General features: G+C 39.0%; 1 protein-coding gene across 2 annotated transcripts in view; it reads left to right on the forward strand.

Annotated features, from left to right (window-relative positions):
• wnt5b (wingless-type MMTV integration site family, member 5b) overlaps positions 1-18,367 on the forward strand; it is a 137,221-nt gene extending 118,854 nt beyond the window's left edge. For both annotated transcript variants that reach the window (XM_058416815.1, XM_058416816.1), the window contains exons 3-6: positions 2,434-2,591; positions 3,167-3,414; positions 6,863-7,155; positions 16,803-18,367. In XM_058416815.1, the coding sequence (XP_058272798.1) occupies positions 2,479-2,591; positions 3,167-3,414; positions 6,863-7,155; positions 16,803-17,261 (1,113 nt within the window). In that variant the 5' untranslated portion in view covers positions 2,434-2,478 and the 3' untranslated portion in view covers positions 17,262-18,367. The remainder of the gene's footprint in view (positions 1-2,433; positions 2,592-3,166; positions 3,415-6,862; positions 7,156-16,802) is intronic.
• Positions 18,368-23,897: the final 5,530 nt, after the last annotated feature.

The raw sequence follows: 23,897 nt of genomic DNA on the forward strand, positions 1-23,897 counted from the left end.
AATTCCGAGCGAGCCTATAGTAGTGCACTTAAATGAGTTTGTTTCTGGAGGAGGGGATGAGTCGCCTGAGATAAACCCCTCTTCAGGCTGGCGCTGATTGACGCTATAAAACCGTACTGGAGTCGTATTCATCACACCTCTCGTGATATGGTGCGGCGCGCGGATGCTCGGGCTCAACTTCAGTCATACGGGCTCACTGGAGTCACGTGATGCAAGGCTGTCCTACTAGTTTACTCTCCTACTAGTTTACTGTCCGACTAGTTTACTGTACATCTCATCTACAGCATCGCTGACATGATTCTGAGGCGTGATTTTCAATGAAAGCCCTGTGCGTAAAGGTGCCCAGGAATAAGATTTTCACCCAGCGGTTTTTTCAGTAAAGTCTCATGAGGCGTGATGGTGTCTCTTTTGTGCTGAGAGATTTATAAAGGCAGCAGGGGTGAAACTGACAAAGATGAAATGTATGCACGCCTTTATGCCTTTATTTAAATTGGGATTCTTGGATGCCCCCCTTCCTCCTTGTTCGGCTTTATTGCGATAAAGTAGAGCAGGCTGAAAGGGGGATTTTACGCATGTGAACTTGGATGGAAATTACTTTTTTCCAAGCCGTTAACTCCTTTATACACACACTCTCTCCCTCTCTCTCTCTCTCTCTCCCTCATTCGGTCAAGGCCTTGTGACTTTTTTGTTTTGAGAGAATCCAAGGAAAATGAGAAATTAGCATTCCAATGTGGCGACTAACACAAATGTATCAGTCTTAACACAATGAACTCTTTTTTATTATTACTTTAGTGTCGTTCTTTAAAAAAAATTCCATCTACGTCTAATCTAGGGTTGCCAGATGTGCATTAACAAACACAAAGAGGATATCGAAATACTACACTCTCAAAAATGTATACTAGCCTGTATGTTCCGCTTACAAGTACATCTTCTGCATGTCTCTTTTACCTAGAAAGGATTTGTATTGCCTAAAAACTGATTAATCATATTTAAAGTACGTCATATCCATGTATTTAGGTAAAAGATATATATTGAAGATAGAAAACAGATCATTGAGGACACAATGGTTTAGTAATAATAAATAAAAGTCGGCTCAAACAATAACTTGCATTTTTAATAAAGCACTTCAATTTAAAACTTCAGTAATGTTATTGTTTAGTAATTCATCTTAATGCATTTTCCCCCTATTTTTGGTCTTTAATGACTACAGTAAAAGTTCTGAAAGTCTATGAGTGCCTCGTCGCAGCTATTAGTTGTATAAAAGAGCAGACCGGTATGTCAGGTATGTATATGGGGCATGATGGCTTCATAGGTTATGTTTTGTACATTTGTCAGGTCAAGCGGATTTATCACATGTAGTGCATGCGGGTATATATTTCTATATTTCACATGGGGTTCTCTTAGATGATGGGAAACTTAAAGAAAAATGAGAGAGAGAGAGAGAGAGAGAGAGAGAGAGAGAGAAGGAGGGACATAATTAGAAAAATTGACAGTGACAGACAACAGATTGATAAATAGAAGGGATGAAGGGATAGATAGATAGATAGATAGATAGATAGATAGATAGATAGATAGATAGATAGATAGATAGATAGATAGATAGATAGACTGACAGTGACAGACAACGGATTGATAATTAGAAGGGAGGAAGGGATTAATAGAGAGAGAGAGCAGGCACATAGTTAGAAAAATTGACAGTGACAGACAACAGATTGATAATTAGAAGGGTGGAAGGAATAAGATAGATAGATAGATAGATAGATAGATAGATAGATAGATAGATAGATAGATAGATAGATAGATAGATAGATAGATAGATAGCAGCAGCTGTTCGGGCTCCAGATCGGTGGGTAAACTGCGGATCTGGCAACATTTCAAATCTCACCCTGTTTAATCTAGTGCCCTCTGGTGGTGTCTCCGTGTGTCTGTCAGGAGCGCTGAATCCTTCTCTTACCCCTCAGCCCCTCCCTTTGCCTGCTTTCGCCCCCAAGAGAGGATGGAGAGGGCAGGAGGGAGGGAGAGATAGAGAAGTAGTGTGTGTGCGTGTGTGTGTGTGTGTGTGTGTGTGTGTGTGAGAGAGAGAGAGAGAGAGAGAGTTGTTGTGGGATCAGAGGAGTGTTGAGTGTAAGTGTGTCGGTGAGAGGCAGAGACACGAGCTGGACTTACACAACACGCGCTACTGCTTTTGAAGCAGCACTGTTTTGCACTTAATTCAACTTGTAAGGAGTTGAAGTTTGTTTGTTTGTTTGTTTTCGACATAAAATGCGGCATGATCTCCCAGCTGACTTCTAGCTTCCTTGCAGTGGAGTTCCAGTGATCTGACGCGCACACGGATGATGCTGTTCTCTTGCGTCCTGCGCGCTTTGCGCTCACTATAACGCTCGGACTGAACTGGATCTTTAGTGCCGTTTCCTGTGTGTGTTTTCCCCTCAGAGGAGGCTCCGTGTTTTTTTGGGCCGCAGAGCGCACAGAGGAGAGATGGATGTCGGAATGAGGCAGACGCACAGCGCCTCGGCAGGAGTCCACCTACTGCTGGCACTCACACTGATCGCCTGTAACTCTCACCTTCTGGTGCAGGCCAACTCGTGGTGGTAAGTACACGCTCCATGTCGACTTCATAACGCAGAGAGATTACAGGTCTGTCCGGGTTGATGTGAGGGTATAGATGTGACATGTTTGAGATGGGAATGAATCAAGCAGCCTGCTGCGAACTGAGAACAAATGTGGAGGCTTTACAACAATATTTACCTTCAGCTCCAAATGGTCGGCTGTTTGTAAATAAGGAGAGCAGCATGGCGTGACCTGGTGTGATGGGGGAATTAGGAGACGTGTGCGCTTCTGAGTACAAATTAATACCACTGATCCCTTTGATCAGATAAAAATCCTCATGTCGAGACGTGAAAAGTATCGATTCAGTATGTAGACCTTGAGAGCTGTTCCGTTGATTGTTGCTGTTCAAGGGAACTTTTGGTAGATTTCCATGGGTTAACTTTTTCGAATTTGGACTTTACACGAATCACACCTTTCCAGGTAAAAGATGCAGCCTTGATAATACTCCACCGATCACGAAAAGCACAGCTTGGTGCCTTTTTTTCCCCCCGAGAGAGCGTTTTGACAGCGTATACGTGACCTGAATTCTCAGGCTGACCTTTTTTTATTTGCGCAGGTCTTTGGCCATGAACCCAATCCAGAGGCCAGAGATGTACATCATAGGCGCACAGCCTCTTTGCAGCCAGCTTACAGGATTGTCTCAGGGCCAGAGGAAGCTGTGCCAGCTCTACCAGGACCACATGGTGTACATCGGTGAAGGCGCAAAGACGGGCATCAAGGAGTGCCAGTATCAGTTCAGACAGAGGAGGTGGAACTGCAGCACGGTGGACAACACGTCTGTATTCGGGCGCGTCATGCACATAGGTAAGCTATCTATCTATCTATCTATCTATCTATCTATCTATCTATCTATCTATCTATCTATCTGTTTTTTTTGTCTATTAGACATTCTAGATCAAAGTAGCTCTGCGCATGTCCGAGACGCGTATTCGTTTAAAGATGCGTATTAATATCTGTTTGCGCGAATATGCACGCGCGCATACATACAAAGGGAAAGGGTCGACTTCCCTTCCAGCAACAATCGAGTGTTAGTTCCGCTCAGCAATGAAACGAGGTGTAAGAAACCCACTCTCTGAGAACTTCAGAACCCCCCTTTCACCTCCAGCACCACCTCCACCTCCACCGCCACCAGCTCCCAATCCCTCCCTCCTTTTCCTCTTTCCCCTCCCCCTTTTTCCGAGGGGTTATTTGCAGGCGCTCGCCAGGTTTATATGGAGGTGCCAGTCGCGCCATTGTGCAGCGCCGCTTTTGAAATGCAATTACGCGATGACACGGGGTCGGCAGATCCGGGACTCTATTTGAAGTCTTGCACCAAAGGCCAATAAAACGTCTCTCTGCGTCGTGGAGGCGCATCCGAGGAATGCAGGGCGCACACACCCGTTTTTTTTTTCCTGCCGTCGGGATTAGTTGATTTGAGTACAGAGTGGTTTTTTTTATTTATTTATTTCAGCACAAACACGCACCAGGAGGAAAACCAGGGCTGGGAAGCTTTCTTTACCTGACTTTAAGATTTAAGACGGGTTTGAAATAGTGTAGAGAGATGATACTAAACTATACTCTATTAAACGGGGAAATTGCTTGTCAGATGATTATTTGGCAACAAAAAATAATCCAATAAAGTGTCTTTGGCCATGACAATATGAAAATCCAACAGATTGGAGCACTTCTTTAGGTATTGTTTTTTGTGTTTTCTAAAATGCAGGACACAAGCTCTGAAATGGATTTACACAAATAAGGCAAAGTGGGAAAAATTTGGAGTTGAGTGGAGTAAAGTTTGTTAATCAAAATATAAAGAGTTTAAAGTTTTAAAAAAGTTTTCATGCAGTGTACAATGCGACTATTTAGCCAATAAAACTGATTTTTTTATTATTAGGAGTAAACAAGAGCCTGAGCAAGAGAGAATGAGAAATAAATGAAATACACAACAAACTGTTTTATAGAGACGTAATGGTCTCTTGGTTTTAAAGCAAACCTTTTTTTTACACAAATTGTGCCTGACTGGTAAAAACAAATTAAATGTATTTATATGTTTAAATGAAATGATGCTTTAAAAATAAATAGTTAAGAAAAACCTTCACACTCAAATATGAATTAAAATCCCAAATAGCCAATTTGCTGAATTTCATCTGACTCACAGTAAATAAAATATAAAACGTTTCAGTCTGAGTTAAATATATTTAATAAATAAAGTCAGAAAGCACAAGACAATGGAAAAAAGAAAAAAAGGTTTTTTAAATAATTTAACATGACAGCTTGTTGAAAAAAAATAAGAAAAATAATATTTTTATGATCCTTATAATACGCATGTTGCTATATAAAAAAAAATATATATAAGTAACAAATAAAATAAATAAATAAAAGTTTTTTTGTTTTTATTTATTTATTTATTTTTGGTAAATATAATATTCATGTTCAGTCCCTCTCCTATAAATCCACAAAAATGTTAAAACTTTCCACCTCACCATGTGTGGCTCATATGTATAATGCATTTCTTCACCTTTATACAAAATGCTCCCACATGGATACCCTAAGGACTAGTTGCAAAAAACTAAATAAATTTATCCCCAAGAGCTATCTGGATACTGTGACCCAGAAGACAGCAGGTTCTCTTTTCAGCCTCAAGATTGGAGAAGATTTCATTTGTCACATCCACAGTTGTACAACCTGCAGGGAAATGAAAACCCAACCTACTCCTTTTTTTAAACCATGCATTTAATAAGTAAATAAGACTTATGACAAGATTCCTCCTTTATATCATGTTAGGAAGTTTTTCCTCATCGCTGGATGTCTGGATTGTTCATCAAGGATGTAAATCTATTCCTGTATTTTTATTAAAAGCGCCAAAGAAGTTCAGTCGTAGCTTCATAGCCGGACCAAACCCGCGAGACTGAGAATTCCTGATTCCTGTTAGCCGTTAAAAAACAGTACACTCTGGCATGTGTTATTAAGTTATTTGAAATCTGCATCCCAGATGCCTTGATACGATGGAACAAATGTCAGGTAACACATGTATAGCAGATGTGACATTATTCCAGTGCGGGTTTATGTGAAGCTTTGTAGCGGGTGAAACTCATACGGCTGGATGTCGCGCCTGCTATGAAGCAGAGCTGCACTATGCGCCTGTACTGTGTGTTAATCCTTGACTTTGATATTGACCGATATCACAGAAGCTCTAATATGAAAAACGAAGCCTATAACATACCACTAAACGTTTTATTGTGTGCCGTTAGCCTGCCTGAACAGCAATCTCCCATGTTCCTGATTGTGGGTGCTTTGATGAACCACAGCATGCACATAAAAAATAAAAAAAAAAACATCAGTTTTTAACACACATCAAGAATCAATTCACTTCAAGGCTTAATTAGTGCAGGCGATATCTCGCTCACAGTACACATGTACTGTAGACGCGTAATGACATGACGGTTCCTGCTTTCCGTTCGGTCCTAGAGCCTGTTCTCACGCCTGTAGATTCGTGCATCGTTGTAAATTGTAAGTAGACTTCGCTCGGGAAAACAGATTGCGTCAGTAAATCCGTGTAGACGATTGTGTAAGAATGGCCGTAAACGTGAACGTCGCTTATTAATAAGGTCAAAATCGTTAATCCGTTCAAATAAACTCAGGTTCAGACTGTTTAATTGAAGTTTCCGTTCATTTTCCAGGGATGGATTAATGCTGAAAGACAGAGAAAACAACAGTTAAATCCTTCGATTTAGTGCAAGTGTTAACAGGTTACGGTGTAAATTCTGTTAAAGAAAAATGTGTTTACTGATTTTCTTAAGAGGCTCGAATGCTTCTTGCTCTGAAACAGGTTGTGTTTAGTTACTAAGGTTGTTTTGGTTTGTTTTGTTTTTTAGTTTTAAACTTTAATGCTGTCTAAACATTCTATTAGCACATCGTTTTTCAGTGAAATCTAAAATGAGCTAAATCTGTCCTCCTCGAACCCTTCTGTGTCTTCTAGATTTGTTGATTTATAAGATATCAGATTTAGTTTTTCCCTGATTTTTTTTGTAGCCAGGCCACAAAAGTTTCTAGTTTTTTTCAGGTCATGTGATTTACATGTGGACTAACGCTCACTTTCTGTGCTCTTTATTGGCCTAGGAACGATTTAACGAGCCAAACGAGTGCAAAATGAAGTGTAGCTTTGCGTCACATCGAAATAGTCGACAACAGAGTATTTTAATTTCCAGTGATATATAATTAAGGAGGATTGTGTCATTCCTCTGACCGCTGCATGTGTTTATGTTTTCTCCAGGCAGTAGGGAAGCAGCGTTCACATATGCCATCAGCGCAGCCGGTGTGGTGAACGCCGTGAGTCGAGCGTGCAAGGAAGGCGAGCTCTCGACGTGCGGATGCAGCCGAGCCGCTCGACCCAGAGACCTGCCCAGAGACTGGCTGTGGGGTGGGTGCGGGGACAACGTCAACTACGGATATCGCTTCGCTCGGGAGTTTGTGGACGCAAGAGAACGTGAGAAGAACTACCTCAAGGGCTCCATAGATCACGCACGCACACTGATGAACCTGCAGAACAACGAGGCTGGACGAATGGTGAGAGATCACAGCTACACACACACACACACTTCAAACAAGTGATCCTAGGCTTATATTGGGTTTAATCAGACGTCTGGGAAACACAAAGGTAGGCGGTACAATATATTTCTTAAACAGGTGATAATGTAACGCTCCTTATTTTTGTTGTGCTCTATCACTTTATCTGATCTAAAAATCAGACTATACCACAAGTTTGTGTACATTTAATATATACAGGGTCAAAATAATACACTGTCAAATGTCTTGAAAGTATACTTAAATTAAATCCGACTAACCTCCTTTGCTCAAATTCACGTTGTACTGTTTTACCTTGAAATGCAAAGAAGAGACAGAACGAGTATTATCGCTTTTAATGACGCATAAAGTAATAAAGCATTCAGGATGTCTGCGGTCAGGAGATCATGTGCTTGAATCCTGGGGATAGAACAGATGAGCTTCCTCTTTCAGTTCTTACAGAAAAAACCTTCACATCCCAAGGCTGGTGGTGTTCATGTGATGGGGAGAAGCTGGAGGTAGATTTCTTTCTCTTCGGCGCTAAGTGTCCTGTGTTCTTTTGTGTTGTCTTTCTTGTATTTATTGTCTTTTGCACTGTCTTGTCTATGCTCTGTTTGCACCTAGTTGCACACTGTGCACTTTACGTGGCTAAGACAAACTTCTGTCCTAGCTCTGTGGTGTTGTTTTTGTGCTGAACTTGTTGTTGTATGTTTATGTAGCGCCAGGTCCTGGAGAAACGTTGTTTCATTTCACTATGTACTGCGTCAGCTATATGTGGTTGAAATGACAGTAAAGCTTCTTGAATCTTGAATCTAGTATAGTATACAGCAGTACAATATAGAATAGTTTAGTATAGTATAGTATAGTGAAGTGGGCTATAGTATAGTATAATGCAGTGTTGTGTAGTATAGTATAGTAAAGTGTGGTATAGCATGGTGCACTGTAGTGAAGTACAGAATAATACAGTGTTGTATAGTATAGTATATTATATATAGTATAATAAATAAATATATATATGGTGTGTGGTGTAGTAAAGTACAATGTGCCATAGTATACTGTAGTATAGCACAGTATAGTGTAGTAAAGTGCAATGTGGTAGAGTATAGTGTAGTATAGTACAGTACAGTGCAGTATAGAGTAGTGTAGAATAGTACAGCATAGTGTAGTAAAGTGTTATAGTATAGTATACTGTAGTGAAGTATAGAATAATACAGTATAGTATAGTATAGTATAGTACAATGCAGTATAAAGTAGTATAGTGTAGTAAAGTGCAATGTGGTGGAGTATACTGTAGTATAGTACAGTACAATGTAGTATAGAGTAGTGTAGTACAGAGTAGTGTAGTGTAGTGTAGTGTAGCATAGTATAGTATAGTATAGTATAGTATAGTATAGTATAGTATAGTATAGTATAGTCAGTGTAGTAGTGGTATGTTCTTTAGAATAAACTCCAAACTGTACTAGATGCACAAAGTAAACTAAAGTGTGTTAGAATCCTAGGAGAAGAAAATGATGAGCTTCCTCTTCTTGTCCAGTTCTTGTAGAAACTCACTTTATATCCCATGATCAGTAGCATTCCGCCGACAACGGAGAGCTTACTGAGAGTGACTTAAATATACTTTTACACATCTAAAATGTAATTAGTTTTCTTACCATCACATAAACATGACCAATCTGGAAGTCATTGTAAAGGTTTATTTAAAGTGAAGTGTATAAAGTTCATTTATTAATAACTGTAGTATAAGCATGGCATAGAATAATATAATCTAGTATTGTATAAAATATGAAAGTTATAAATATAACAAATGGACTTAAAGAGTACTAGAATGTGACTTAAAATGACTCTAACATGTCTAAAATCTAACTACTTGTCGCCTGTCACAAGAATATTACCAATCGGAAGTACTTTTAAGATTTTTTTTATTTTACCTCCAATTAAAGTGCACTTATAAATAAGTGTATAAAGTATAGCAGCAGGTGTAGTCAAGGTGTCCTCAAATTACTCTTTAGAATGACCCCAGAACTGTAAAAGTCCCAGTTCAGTCTGGTACATCAAGATTACATTACTTTAAGCAATACTAAACCGAGGTATACTAGATAGAATCGATGTAGTATTATGAACTACAAATCCTAACACAAACACAATATCCAGGAATACACGTACAATACGAGGTCTCGTCTACATGATCCAGGAGCGGCGTATTTTAGACTAAATAAGAAAATAAGAAGGCAGCCTTGGCTGGTTCAGGAGAAGATCCAAAACACACACTGCTGCTTTCAGACATTGTACTCGCATACCAGAAACTTTATCACCATTTCGATGCATTTAGAAACCTTTTATAGTGTTGTGGTTCTATAAGGGCCGGCGGGTCGTAACAATGCCCAGGGTGTGGGAACCAGCTCCATCTAAACATAAACAAGCTTGTAGGTTTTGGGTCTGACTAAAGCAGAGGCAGCCCACATGTCTGTACAGTTTTGTCCAGGACAGGAACAGCAGGAATGACCACTGCTCCCAGTGTGGACTGTCTTTGTGGAATGTTTGTGTGTCTTGGGGTGTGTGTTTGTGAAGAGTGGTCTAATAGCCTGAGCCAGAGGAAGAGATAATTTACTGGAAGTTTGGAAGACCAAATGGCATCCGCACCAGGCTAGTGCCCTTGGAGTCTGCTCAGGGTCAGGAGGTCAAAGCGCATTCCTTTTATGGGTCCATGGCCAGGCGCTGGACTCGCTGACCAGGAAATGTCTAACGAATGTAGATTCCTTCTTTGTCTATTTAGCAGTTCCAAGCAGGTTTCAAGTTTTTCTGCCACAACAATGTTGAATTTTTTGATTGACAGTATGTCCGGTTTCTATAGTAACAGAGGGAATTGTTTACAGCTGCTATAATGTAAGTGATAACAGGAAGTGACTCGTCGCATAGACTTTTTCCCCGACAATATTAACTATTTTATGAAGGGATAAAAATGTTTAAGTCCTTAATAAGAAAACATTTAAACTGTCAAATAGTGAGGAATAAAATAAAACACTGAGGTTGATCAATTTTATATAACAGCAGTGTTTGTTTTTTATTATTTTTTATAATAATAATAATAAAAATAATAATAATAATAAAAATAATAAAATAAAAAAATATTATTAATAATAATTAAAATAATAAAATAAAATTTAAAAAAAGAGTAATAAATAAAAATGTTGCTGAAAGATTTATCGATGTTAAAACACACACAACCAAATGGATTTTTTTCAACCAATTGTTTGTAGAATGTTTAGAGAATATGTAGCTAATATATAATTGTTAGCATAGTCATGTTGCATGTTTGAGGCTACAGTCCAGAGTCTCGTGTGTGTGTGTGTGTGTGTATTAGTGTGAGCGCCTGGTCAGATGCTCTCATGTGGGTGTAAAGCAAGCAACTGGTTTAACGGCACTGCAAAATATCAGTTCAAGCCCCAGATCAGGCAGGAATGTGCTCTGTTTTTGTCCCTTGCTCGCAGGACAGACTTCCGCTGCTCCCCTGAGTGCTTTTTCTCCGTCATAAAAAGTCCATTTGCCCGCTGCAGTGGGTGTGGAGCGCAACAGAGCCTCTGCTCTTCCCCTGTTTGTCTTTGAGCAGATGAGCTTATTTAAGGTGTTTACAGAGCAGAAGCCCTCTCTCTGGGATTATGGCCGTTCTGAGTGGCCTCGGCTTTCAACCCCAGGTGAGGAGGTCAAGGCGTGGTTGTGTTCTGTGCTGGGAAGAGAAACGACAAGGACCGCCGTCTGACCCCTCGCCGGGACGTTTGCTTTTCTTCTACTGAAGAGTTATATGCTCAGAGTGTTTACTGTTGCCCTTTCTGTCTCTTTGGATATTAATTTTCTGTGGAAGAGGGTGACCTTCTCGAGGCTCGCTGGGTATGGCTTTGCTTTTGTACGTTCCTTTTTTTCTAAACAGATAAAGCTTTTTACATTTATCCTCATAGATGTTAATATTAATAGAACATTGCAGGAATGTTATATCAGGAATAAAGCTCTTCAGGAGATGCTGTAATAGGAAAACGATCAACAACACGATGGTGATGCAGCCGAGTGCAATGCAGAGAAACTGCACTGATTACTTTCCAATAGCATCATGAACCCCAACAAACTGTCTTTAGATTTATATTTTAATGTTTAATTTTATACAAATGAACAAAGTTAAAAAAAACAAAGCATGTGAACATAAACTCCACCTCTGAAGCTAACTCTAAGTTTTGTAAATTCAGTACAATTTAAAGCAAAATCAGTGAGACCATGTTGGGGGACAATATCTGATTAGATTTAAAATCATTTTCCTTTCAGATATTAAATAAGATGTGGACAGTCACTTCCAAGCTTAACTCTCTCGCGCTCTCTTTCTCTCCCTCTCCTTCGCTTTCTTTCTTTTCCTCTCCATCTCTCTCTCTCTCTCTCTCCCTCTCTCTCTCCCCTTTCTTTTTTCTTTTCCTATCCATCTCTCTTTAACTCTCTCTTTCTCTTCCTCCCTCTCTCTCCCGCTGCCTCCATTTCTCTCTCTCTCTCCCTCTCCCCTTTCTTTTTTCTTTTCCTATCCATCTCTCTTTAACTCTCTCTCTCTCTCCCTCCCTCTCTCACTCTTCTCCCTCTCCTTCTCTTTCTTTCTTTTCCTCTCCATCTCTCCTTATCTCTCTCTCTCTCTCTCTTTCTAAGACAAAAAAAAAAACACAGCTTGTCACGTTACTAAGAAGCTCCTTTGTCTTGAGGAATTTCCCACGTCAGAAAACGTATTACAACATACTGACACTGGAGACTCCTTCCACGACTTCTATGAGGTTCAATGTCACATGAAACATCTCCTCAAAATAAATAAAACCCTACCGTGTGAATATATAGGTATTTTGTTGTTAATTAACGTCAGGGCAAGGGCAACCGTCGCGCCGTGTGACCCTTCTGGTATTTTGCAAGCAGCTCAGCTTGTTTGCTGGAGATTTGTCTTGCGTGGAGAGGCTCAGCGCTCGCAGGCCTTTGTGCAGGTGACAGAAGCGTAGCACGGGGATTGATCGAGCTTCCCCAAAGCCTTCCAGTTCACGGCCCCATGGGAGGAGGGGTGCGTGGGTTTGGTTTCGGTGAAGGTTAGCGTGTGTGGATGGTGTGCGGTCATGGCTCTGTGGGTCACAAAAGGCTCAAGCGCTTTGCAAAGACGTTTGCCATTGCCACACAAAGTAACTGAAGCAGAGCTGTCTGACACTGACACCAAAACACACACACACACACAGTCTGAGCAAACATCCTTACTTTTATACCTTAAATGAACCAGGGCACAGTAACACGAGGAGAATGAAGAGAAGTGACCTGCGAGGTTATACTGTGTAACAAAAACCGTGTTGGATTACTGATTTATCTGGTTTTATCTCCTCGAATCGATGTACACGTTGTTAAAAAAGGTCAGAGTGGAATTTCGTGGACAGTTTCCCAGAAATCGGCTTTCATAGTCAAGTGCAAAAGTTTGTGTACCCATTGATAAGACATGTAATGATTGTATAGCAGTTGATCTTAAAATATTACTCATAATTTACATATTATAAAAAATATACAATATTATAATATTGTAATTGTATAATGTGTATTTTATAAATATACACATATTATAAAAAATATACAATATAAAAATAAGAGATATCTTCACTCTGTATTTATTTATCTTCTTTATTTCTTTGTATTTTAATTTTTATATTGTATATTTTTTATAATAACTTTTCTTCCTCTCTGTTATTATATTAGGGCAATCCCAGATATGTTCCCATGGTATCTCTGCCTCTTCTTTCTTTAAATTTTTGTCTTCTCGCAGGATTTTCTCACATTTTAAAAACAGCGACAGAAATAGAAATTCACGTTTTCCATTGAGGGGCACAAACTTTTGCACTCAACTCATTCTTTGAATGTATTGTGACATCCATATTCAGCGTATACAGACAGAGATGTATAGAGAATATAAACCCCTCACATTTCCTTTTTTAAAACGATTTGTGTGCATAAATTTTAGAATTTGAGAAATCCTTCCCATTACGACACCATTGGGAAAGGTGAGGGGGCACAAACTTTCACACTCAATGCTATACTTTGAATGTGTTCATGCATTATGCCATCCTTATTCAGACGTGAATCCTGCATACGCTCACGTTTCTTTCTGTAAATAAAAATTGAAACTAATACGGTTTCAGCCCCCCACTACCCCCCTTTTTAAACACTGTGGGGGCACAAACTCGCCTCTGCTCATTGAACGCAGTCTGACGTCCTTATCTGTGGTATTGAAATGCAAATGTGGGACACTCTTATGTTCCTTTTATTAAAAAATTAAGTTTGAAAACGTTGATTTGTTTCCTATTGGAACATCATAGGGGGCACAAACTTTTGCACTCATCGCTAGGCTTTGGAAATATTTTGACGTCCTTATATAGGTAAAAGGGTGGGGGGGCATTAGGTTTGTAGCTGGGTGGTAATCAGGTTTTGTTGTATTTGAGCTTCACTTTCCCGGGCTTCTCTAATCTACACACACCTTTAGGGCCAGTTTGTTTACTCCAGGCTGTCCTCCACCCCAGCCGGCCCCGACCCCGGCCCTGTCTGAGCACGCTTCATTGTGCTCATGCCCAAGACCGTGTCCTTTCTCTGCACCAGTGAGTCTGACTGTCTCTCACATCATGATAGCGAAAAAAGAAAAGAGAGATAGTGAGTGAATGAATGGGGGGAAAAGAAAGAGTTATTATTTCCACACGGGTTTGATTTGTATTGTCCATTTCACGGCGTGTTGAAGGAGTAGGATGTTTGTAACCGTGTTTGGGTGTGAGCTAGAGCACAGAAGAGAGAGAGAAAAAGAGAGAGAGAGAGAGAGAGACAGACAGACAGATGGGGCCAGGATGGTATGCAGGTAAGAGTGCTGCTTGTCAGAAAATGTGCTTCAAAGTGTGAAAGCTCAGTCTTCACTCTTTATGCAAACAGGTAAGAAGGAGGGGAAGCAGCAGCTGTCAGCTGAGGGGGGTGGGGTGGGTGGGGTATTTGTGGGGGGGTCGGCGAATGCACCACCTCTACAAAGACGCCTGTTAAAGCAGCGTCTCGCATGAGGTGTTAAAGGGAGGTGCCAGGACAGGGGCCCTAGTGAGGAAAGATACTGAAACTGATTGAAGGACAGAGACAGAGAGAGAGAGAGAGAGAGAGAGAGAGAGAGAGAGAGAGAGAAAGGGAGAGAGAGAGAGAAAGAGATAGAGGCGTTTGATTTTCCCATGCATCAGGATGCTGCGTAATCACAAAGACACAAAGACTTATTCATCAAAAGCTTATTCAGCTTTATACCGTGAGTGCTAGATTCTGATTGGTCTAAAGGTGCTGATTCGTTTTTTTTGTTTGTTTTTTTTAGAGCAGAAGTTCTGACCATTATTCTATCAGTCCTCTAGTAACAACTTATATTAAACAAGGACGTATAAGCACTTTAAGTAATGTGAGTTTACACGTATTTTTGCGTTTTAGTGAAGGAGTCTCTGGATGTCAGAGCTTTGGAATAGCCAACAGAGAAAACTGAAAAATGTGGAATAGCCCTTAAAAAACATTTGAAAAAATATTTTGAAATATCTTGTCAGTGTTCCCATTACAGCACCGTGGGGGGGTGGGGGGTGGGGGGGGCCTTGATTCTGTCGTGATTTCTTGGTTCTGTCTTATTACCTTAAAATGAGAGAAAGAAGAGAGGCTGGTGAGGGAACGGCTGGAACGACTATTTATTGCTGCAATAACTTAATAAAAAAAAACTTGTTTCTATAACAACAGGAAGAAACTTGTTTTTTGGGGGAAGATCCAGACAGTTAAAGTTACTAAAACTGGATGAAAAATATACATGATTTTCTTTCGTTTAAATATATGACATGCTGTTATTCATTTATTTATTTATTTATTTATTTTAAAAAAGGAGGTGTAACTGTTCTTGTTGATATTTTTCCCAAATCTTTGGAGTGTGTTTATTTATTTGTTTGTTTGTTTATATTTTTATTATTTATTTATTTGTTTGTTTGTTTTTTAAATAGGGTCTGTAACTGTTCTTTGTTAATATTTTTCCCAAATCTTTGGACCCCTGAGTGTGTGTGTGTGTGTTATTTATTTATTTGTTTGTTTGTTTATATATATATTTTATTTATTTATTTATTTTTTTAAATAGGGTCTGTAACTGTTCTTTGTTGACATTTTTCCCAAATCTTTGGACCCCTTGTGTGTGTGTGGGGGGGGGATGATTCATGTGAGTTAATTACACTGTGATTAATTACTTTTTCATCCCATTCACCACTGTTTTTTATTTTTCCACACAGCATTTTTCTTTCTTCCTTTCTTTCTTTCTTTTTTTATATATAAGATTGATTACAGTGATAAATAAAAACACACAAAGCCAGCAATTAGTTCCCAATAGCACTACTTTAAATGCTTCCCTATTGATTCAGCTGCAGTTTCTGTGATCAGGGATCAGCAGGAAGTCCACTCGGACCTCAGTGTGTTTGAGAACAAAATGAGCATTCATGGCATTGTTCTCTGACTGCCAGGCCTGTCGCTCTGTTTGTTAAGAGAGTGTAAACCCTAAAAGTCTCCTGGTGGCCGTGAAGCTCTACCACTCGGGGCTGAATTCATGTAATGAACCTTTTTGTCCTGTGGAGGGCGATGTGAGCATACAAAATGAAAGAAATGCACCTATTTACCGAAGAAGGTCTGAAAACCAGTTATATTAGGACTATTATATAGTTATAAAGGCCACCAACTCTATTCTTCACTAGATTCTATATGATACAAGTGAGAAATTATTCAAATAATATTTTGTATTATACCTGTAGATTATACCTAAAAGTTCAATTTTTGGTAAAAGTACTTCATAAAAGAATGAGCAAAATAAAGACATGACTTTATAATATTTTTTGAAATATTTCCTTGATTTTATGAGACATATTCATGTTTCCTAAGTGAGAAAATCGGTCTCTGCATCGGCTTGTATTAAACATGGGTTATTCCATCATAATACATAAGAGCCAATCAGGATCAATATGCAAATGAAGCCTATACTACAGATTACCAGTGTAAATAAAAGGGGAAAGCAAGTGTTTATAAATGTCACATGATCTTGATGTTTCCTATTTTCTGCTGCCTAATGGTACAGTCTTTCAGTACAGACTTAATTTATGAACATAATCCATCTATTTGAATATATCAATTTATTTGTATTGTAATATTTATGTCGATAATATATTTATAATTCATAATTTGTCCCGAGTTGAACTCACACTCCTTCCTTTTTTACATTTTCATCAAATTACCATTAGATTTCCAGGAATTTAGGCAAAAATCCTGGATCTCTTTGCTTCCCAGATCCCACTTTCTGATGTATAATATACTGTAGAATTAAACCCAGTTTCAGATGACTACCGTTTATCTTCATTCACAATGTAATGTAATGAACTATACTGACCTCTAGGGGGCAGAGTCTTCGTACAAAAACTTGTACTGAGACTTCTAAATTGTCCACGTGTAAAGAGTTTAAATACGATTCTATACGATTAAGCTATGCCATTATAGACAGAAATGACTTTTCTTATTAATATTATTATTTCCCATATATTTATTTATATATAATATACATGTCTATGTTTCTTTGTGCCTAGGCGGTGTACAATCTGGCCAACGTGGCGTGTAAGTGCCATGGCGTCTCCGGTTCCTGCAGCCTGAAGACCTGCTGGTTACAGCTGGCTGACTTCCGGCGCGTAGGTGAGTTCCTGAAGGAGAAGTACGACAGCGCTACGGCCATGCGCATCAACCGGCGCGGCAAGCTGGAGCAGGTGAACCAGCGCTTCAACGTTCCCACCGCCGAGGACCTGGTGTACATCGACCCGAGCCCGGATTACTGTCTGCGCAACGAGAGCACGGGCTCGCTGGGAACGCACGGCCGTCTCTGCAACAAGACCTCGGAGGGCATGGACGGCTGCGAGCTGATGTGCTGCGGCCGCGGCTACGACCAGTTCAAGACCTACAAGCACGAGCGCTGCCACTGCAAGTTCCACTGGTGCTGCTACGTCAAGTGCAAGCGGTGCACGTCGCTCGTCGACCAGTTCGTCTGCAAGTAACCGAGACGCTCGTTTAGATCAGAGACACGCTGAGCAATTAGCAGGCGAGACGGGGGGGACTGACCTTCTGGAGCACAGAAGGAGTGAAATGTACTCAAACGATGAATAAATAAAAAAAATCTAAAGAAATGTTTAAATATAGGTATTAATTAAGTGTGGTGGATGGTGATTATATTTTTTTGTTGCTTTAAATCAAGAGGAAAGGACGAGGTATGACGTGAGGGGAGGTTGGTGTTCCCTTTTTGGTAGCGTCTCATGAGTATGAGACTCTCTCCAGAACCAGATTTATCACGCTAGTAATCCAGTAACCCAGCATGCTGCTCCGCCCACTCCTCTCTCCGCCACGGACGCTCTCTAAACCTCCCCAGAGCTCTTAAACTCCTCGGGTCAGCCTCCTGACCTGGATCGCTGGACTTTGGATGATGTCGTGTGTGTTGACCTGTGAAACCTACGTTGCTAGTTAAAGCATTTATAGTCACCCAAAACCTCTGACCTTACCCTGATGATTTAAAATCACCGCCAGACTCTTGACCTTGGAAAGCTTTCAGCTCGCTTCCCTATGAACTCGTTCAGAGCTCTCTCTCTCTCTCTCCCTGTGTCATCTAGAGGAACTTCATCTCCTCCGATCATATCGAGTGCCTCAAAACAGCGAGATTTTAAAAAATAAAGAGCAAAAGGAAAACAAAATGGGGCTTTACTTTATGAGGACTGCAAAAATAATATTTTAGCCAGTGGTTCAGATTATATTTTATTAATTGCTTGTTATGTTATACATGGTATGTATTGTTCTGATTATTATTTTTTGATACAGAGGCTTCTACTGTCGAGTTTTTATTTTAGCAGGGGCAACCTGACTTGCCACAGAGGAAGATTTTTTTTTTTTTTTAGCAAAACGGCCTTTATGTCGGTCAGCGAGTGAACGCAAAAACTTGTAAATACCAGTTCCATGTATGCAAATTACACTTCATGATTACAACATCCATGATTTTATATGTTAATCCAGATGGTTTGCTGGCTGTTGACCATATGCTTGTTGTCTGTATGTATTTCCCCCCCCCCATCATTCAAACCAGTAATATTAAAAATATTAATAGAGATGATTATCACTTACGTGCCATATTTTGCATTTATTGTGCTTTAGAATCGTTATCTCGATTCTGATTGGTCAGTGATCTGTTTCCTCTAACAGCGGCTCGGACGGTGTTTCCAGCTTGCAGGACAATTCACAGGTTTATGTTTCAGTGATTCATTCAACATTTCTACAACTATTCAACATTCTTGGAAGGAAGGAGTCTCCAGTGTTAGTGCTCTTTAGGTGGGAGAAGTTAATACTTTACCCAAAAGGAAGGAAAGAGAGAAAGAAAGAAAGAAAGAAACTGAAGGGAAGAAAGAAAGAAAGAAAGAAAGAAAGAAAGAAAGAAAGAAAGAAATTGAAGGGAAGAAAGAAAGAAAGAAAGAAAGAGAAAAAGAAACTGAAGGAAAGAAAGAAAGAAAAAGAAAGAAAGAAAGAAAGAAAGAAAGGGAAAGGAAAGAAAGACAGAAGTTGAAGGGAAGAAGAAAGAAAGAAAGAAAGAAAGAAAGAAAGAAAGAAAGAAAGAAAGAAAGAAAGAAAGAAATTGAAGGGAAGAAAAAGAAATTGAAGGGAAGAAAGAAAGAAGGAAGGAAGGAAATTAATTGAAAGAAAGAAAGAAAGAAAGAAATTAATTGAAAGAAAGACAGAAAGAAGGAAAGAAATTAATTCAAAGAAAGACAAAGAAAGAAAGACAGAAAGAAAGAAAGAAAGAAAGAAAGAAAGAAAGAAAGAAAGAAAGAAAGATAAGCACCTAGTCCAGCAGAACCTGAAGACTGTGAAATGGGAAAGAAAGAGTTGGCATTTTTTGAATGGTTTCTAATGATTAAATTGTATGATGAAGAGTGAGTGTGATTAATTCACATTAAAATATAAACATAAACCATTTATATTATCAAACCTCACGAGGATGGAAACTTTTGCTGTTTATGCCATGCGGCAAACCGTAGCATCGTGGGTTCGAGGCTCACCTCAGGTAAGAGATCAGTGTGTGATTTTATTTTATACCTGATCAGACTTCTCATCACGTTGGATGTACGAAAACTATTCGTGATAACGATACTCCCTTCAATCAGCGATGTACGAATTCTTCCCTGAGCTCACTCAATTAAATACATTTATTTGCTAAACAAAACAAGCTAGTTCTTGTTAGAACATGAAGAAGCCCTAATGAAGAAGACTGGGCTTTGAGAATGTGGGTGTGTCAGGATATATTAAGCTGAAACCTGGTGCGAGAGTTCAGACAGGTCTGTCATTAACAAAAAAAAATACAACAAAGCACAGCTCTCACGCTTGTAATGAACCTCGCCCTTGTTCAGGTCCAAAATTCTCATACATGATTTATAAGGCAGCTCCAGATCTTTTTCACACCCAGGTCTTTGTTAGAAATGCACTTAATGGGTTTCACTCCAGTCAAAACCTGTAGATCTCTCTCTCTCTCTCTCTCTGCAGTCAATAGATACAAAACCCCAAACCACAGCTTGACTGGAATCAATCCCGAAAGATTTCTCGAGTATCTGATTGAAACGATAAGACGAGGTTTTTACCGGTTCTCATCAACCCATTAAACATTAAATATACGCAATAGAGATTGGAAGAACAGATTAGATAATCTAATAAACTTTGCCCTTTTGCTTCCAACACACACACAAGCACACACCCATAAATGGTGTCATGTCTGAAATGATTGGCATCCTTCAAAATGCATGATATAAGCATAAAAATTTTTCCACAGGGGAAGGCTGATTGGAAAAGAGCCAAAGAAAACATCTCCGCGAACATAAATCACACTTCCTTTATTCTCTCAAACACACACTGTACTTTGTTTTCATTTAAATTTTATGATTACTGCAGTAGTGTTTTAGTAGAACAGAAATTTTTTAAATAATATTATATTTGAGTATATGAAGGAATGAACTGTCTGAGTTTATTCCTGCAGAGAGAGAGAGAGAGAGAGAAAAGAAAATCAGGCTATTAACGAAACCCGGAACGACCTACAAGTCGATTTGTACCACAGTATATCTTAAAGTCTAATTAAGAAAAGTTAGATTATGTTTTTTATTACTGCTGGATTTATTGATTGGTGCTCACTGGAGTCACATGAAAACTTTCTTCACTTCTCTTCACCTTAAAGAATTTCTTTAGAAGTGTAGCAAAAGTAATAAGAAAGAAAGAAAGAAAGAAAGAAAGAAAGAAAGAAAAGGAATCAAAGAAAAAAATAAGAGAGAGAGAGAGAGAGAGAGAGAGAGAGATTGAGAAACAAGCAAACAAAAAAGTGAAAGAAAGAAAGAAAGAAAGAAAGAAAGAAAGAAAGAAAGAAAGAAAGAAAGAAAAGAAAAAAATAAAAGGAAGGAAGGAAGGAAGGAAGGAAAAAAGTGAAAGAAAGAAAGAAAGAAAGAAAGAAAGAAAGAAAGAAAGAAAGAAAGAAAGAAAGAAATGAGAGAGAGAGAGAGAGAGAGAGAGAGAGAGAGAGAGAGAGAGAGAGAAACAAGCAAACAAAAAAGTGAAAGAAAGAAAGAAAGAAAGAAAGAAAGAAAGAGAAGGAAGGAAGGAAGGAAGGAAGGAAGGAAGGAAGGAAGGAAGGAAGGAATTAAGAAATTAAGGAACTGATTGGTGCTCACCAATTCTTCACCTTAAAGAATTTCTTCAGAAGTGTAGCAAAAGTAATGGCACCCCACTGAATAGGACAAATATCTTGAAAATGAATAAAGTGAAAATGAATTTTTATCTTCAAACACAATAATCTCTTATTTTTCTCTATAAATTCCTCAGGGGCTCTTGGTTGCGCCATTCTACTTGACTATAAACTGTTGTAGAAAGGACATTATTTACATTTACATTATTTACTGTCCATGAGGGGTTTCTGTCCATGAGGGGTTTCTGTCCACGAGGGGTTTCTGTCCACGAGGGGTCAGGGTGTGGTGCAGAGTACAGTAGTGTGTATCTGGGTTGTTTTTGGTTTTGGAAGCACGTATCAGTCTTTGTAATCTGATGTGGGTAGCCACAGGAAGCCAGTGAAGGGAAGGCAGCAGTGGCAGAGCGAAAATATACCCTTATAGCTACACTTTTATTTGTCACCCAAATGAGGATGAGGTTCTCTTTTGAGCTTGGTTCCTCTCAAGGTTTCTTCCAGGGAGCTTTTCTTCACCACCATCACCTCAGGCTTGCTCATTAAGGACAAATATTAGAGATAAACAGTAACTTGACTTATTTTGGTACCATGCATACCTTGAGAAACCTCAGATAGCACAGTTGTAGTCCAGCTATCATAGAAAGTCATTGCATGTGTGTCTTCACTGGTAGGAGTTTTAAAAGAAGAATCCTGTGCTTGCAATTTCACGGATTCAACTAGATTTCTGAAAGACAAAAACAAAACAAAAAAAATAATAATAAAAATCCTGGAGGGACTGACAAAACAGAACAAAAAAAATTATATATTTTGGTGAAGTGATAATGTGTGAGCTGTAAAACAAATTAAAATAAAATAAAATAATATCTATGTTTACAAATGTAACTGTTAATGGATAAAACAAGTACAACAGGTCATATATTAATTAACTGCTGTAGTGTAAGAGGAATAAAACACTAATGGGAAGTAATCAACTTCAGGGAGCTGATGCATTACACGTCACTTTGGCGATGATTATTTTCTGCATGATGGTTCGTATTGGTCACTATGGACGTCATAGTTCATTTTACTGACTGACGGTTGGAACAGTGGTTCCTGTGTGGGTGCACGTACAGTGGTTAGAATCATTTACATTCACATGTACAGCATTTAGCTGATGCCCTTCTTACCCAGAAGTAATATCTATTAAAAAACTTTTCCGTAGTGCTAGTTCACTAAAGAGTGAATACCATGAAATTAAAGCACAACTAGAGTTAGTACAGCATGACGTTTTTAAATAGAGAGACTCTCAAAACTACACTGACCTAATAGTTCACTGTGAGCTCATGGTTGCTGTTGTAGAAAGGACATTATGTACATTTATATTATTTACTGTCCAGTGTCACCCAAATGAGGATGAGGTTCCATTCTGAGCCTGGTTTCTTCCTCATATCATCTCAGGGAGTTTTTCCTCACCACCGTTGCCTCAGGCTTTTGCTCATTAGGGATAAAATAGGGATAAAATAGTTATTTAACTTTAAACTTTATATTTATTTTCTCTATGTTTCTATACTTCAGTAAAACTGCTTTGAGACCATGTCCATTGTTAGAGGCGCTATACAAACAAATTGAATTGAAGTGCTAGATGAATAAGTAGGTCTTAAGTTGTTTTTGTTTGTTTGGATAGCTGAGGGAGGTTTATTTCAGCACCTGGGTGCCAGAACAAAGAAGGATTTCTCTCGTCTTACTTTGTACCTTTGATGGGTTGGTGGTTCCAGGTGAGCTAGATGGATGTAGGGGGTGTGGGGTACAGTAGTGTGTATCTGGGTTGTTTATGGTTTCAGAAGCAAGTATCAGTCTTTATAATCTAATGTGGGTAGCCACAGGAAGCCAGTGAAGGGAAGTTAGAAGTGGCACAGCAAAAAAAAAACAAAAAAAAACCTTGTAGCTACACTTTTACTTCACATGTCGCTAGACATGTGTGGTACCATCAATAACACATGGTTTTTGGACGTCGAATAGATATATTTTACCTAAAAAGTGAACGTGGTGTACCAAGGAGCATCAGCGGTTCTTAAGGATGCGTTAGATAAGATCAAAAATATTCATTATTCAAAATATTTTATTTTGTTCAAGATTAATTGCCATGATCCGTAGTGACCTGTAGATTAAAGTGTCTAGAAAATGACTGACAGGACGTATATGCGTCCAAACACAAACACGCCAATTTCTATTGTGTTTCTTAGACAAGTGAAGTCAATAGTCAATATTTTTCACTTCTTTCTTTTTATATTCTCATCCCAACGCTTATTCACAACCTTTTAAATGATTATGAGGAGAATTTTGCATGTTTATTATGAAGTAACACAGCTTTCAAGCAGTTTAATGCTCGAAAGTGACATTGTCATGACAGTCCTAGCTTTAGTGCTAGCTCTAACTGAACTACTGTAAGTGTTGGGGGCGTGGCTTTGTGTACATGGGAGGAAATAGGGGTTCAGTGAGTAAACAAAATGGTTTTGTTCTTTATCATGTTTTTTTTTAAGGTTATTGCAAAAATAAGAAATATAATAAAAAACAGATATGTGCAGCTTTAAAGTGCAATAATATAAATTAACCAAATTTATTAAAGATACACGATGTCCATGTGTTCAGTGAAAAGGTATCGTTTGCGGTGTTTCATGTTATTTAATGGTGTATTGATACTAAAATAGTGCCAGATAAAGGAACATTAACGTTTAAAAAACTAGTAAGAACAAAAAAATCGCAATTTAACCTTAAATCATACTTGACTATTGTGTGAAAATAGCCTAGTTGACGTCGAGGACGTAAACAACCTTTAGAACTACGTTTCCCAGTGAACCTTTCGGCTGTGGCGCGCTCTCATTGGTTCAACCGGCTACCAACAGAGCGTTCTGATTGGTCGTGAGGCTCTCACGCGACCGTCGTCACGCGGTCGCAC

This window comes from Hemibagrus wyckioides, linkage group LG19 (genome assembly GCF_019097595.1).
Source record: "Hemibagrus wyckioides isolate EC202008001 linkage group LG19, SWU_Hwy_1.0, whole genome shotgun sequence".
Lineage (NCBI taxonomy): Eukaryota > Metazoa > Chordata > Actinopteri > Siluriformes > Bagridae > Hemibagrus > Hemibagrus wyckioides.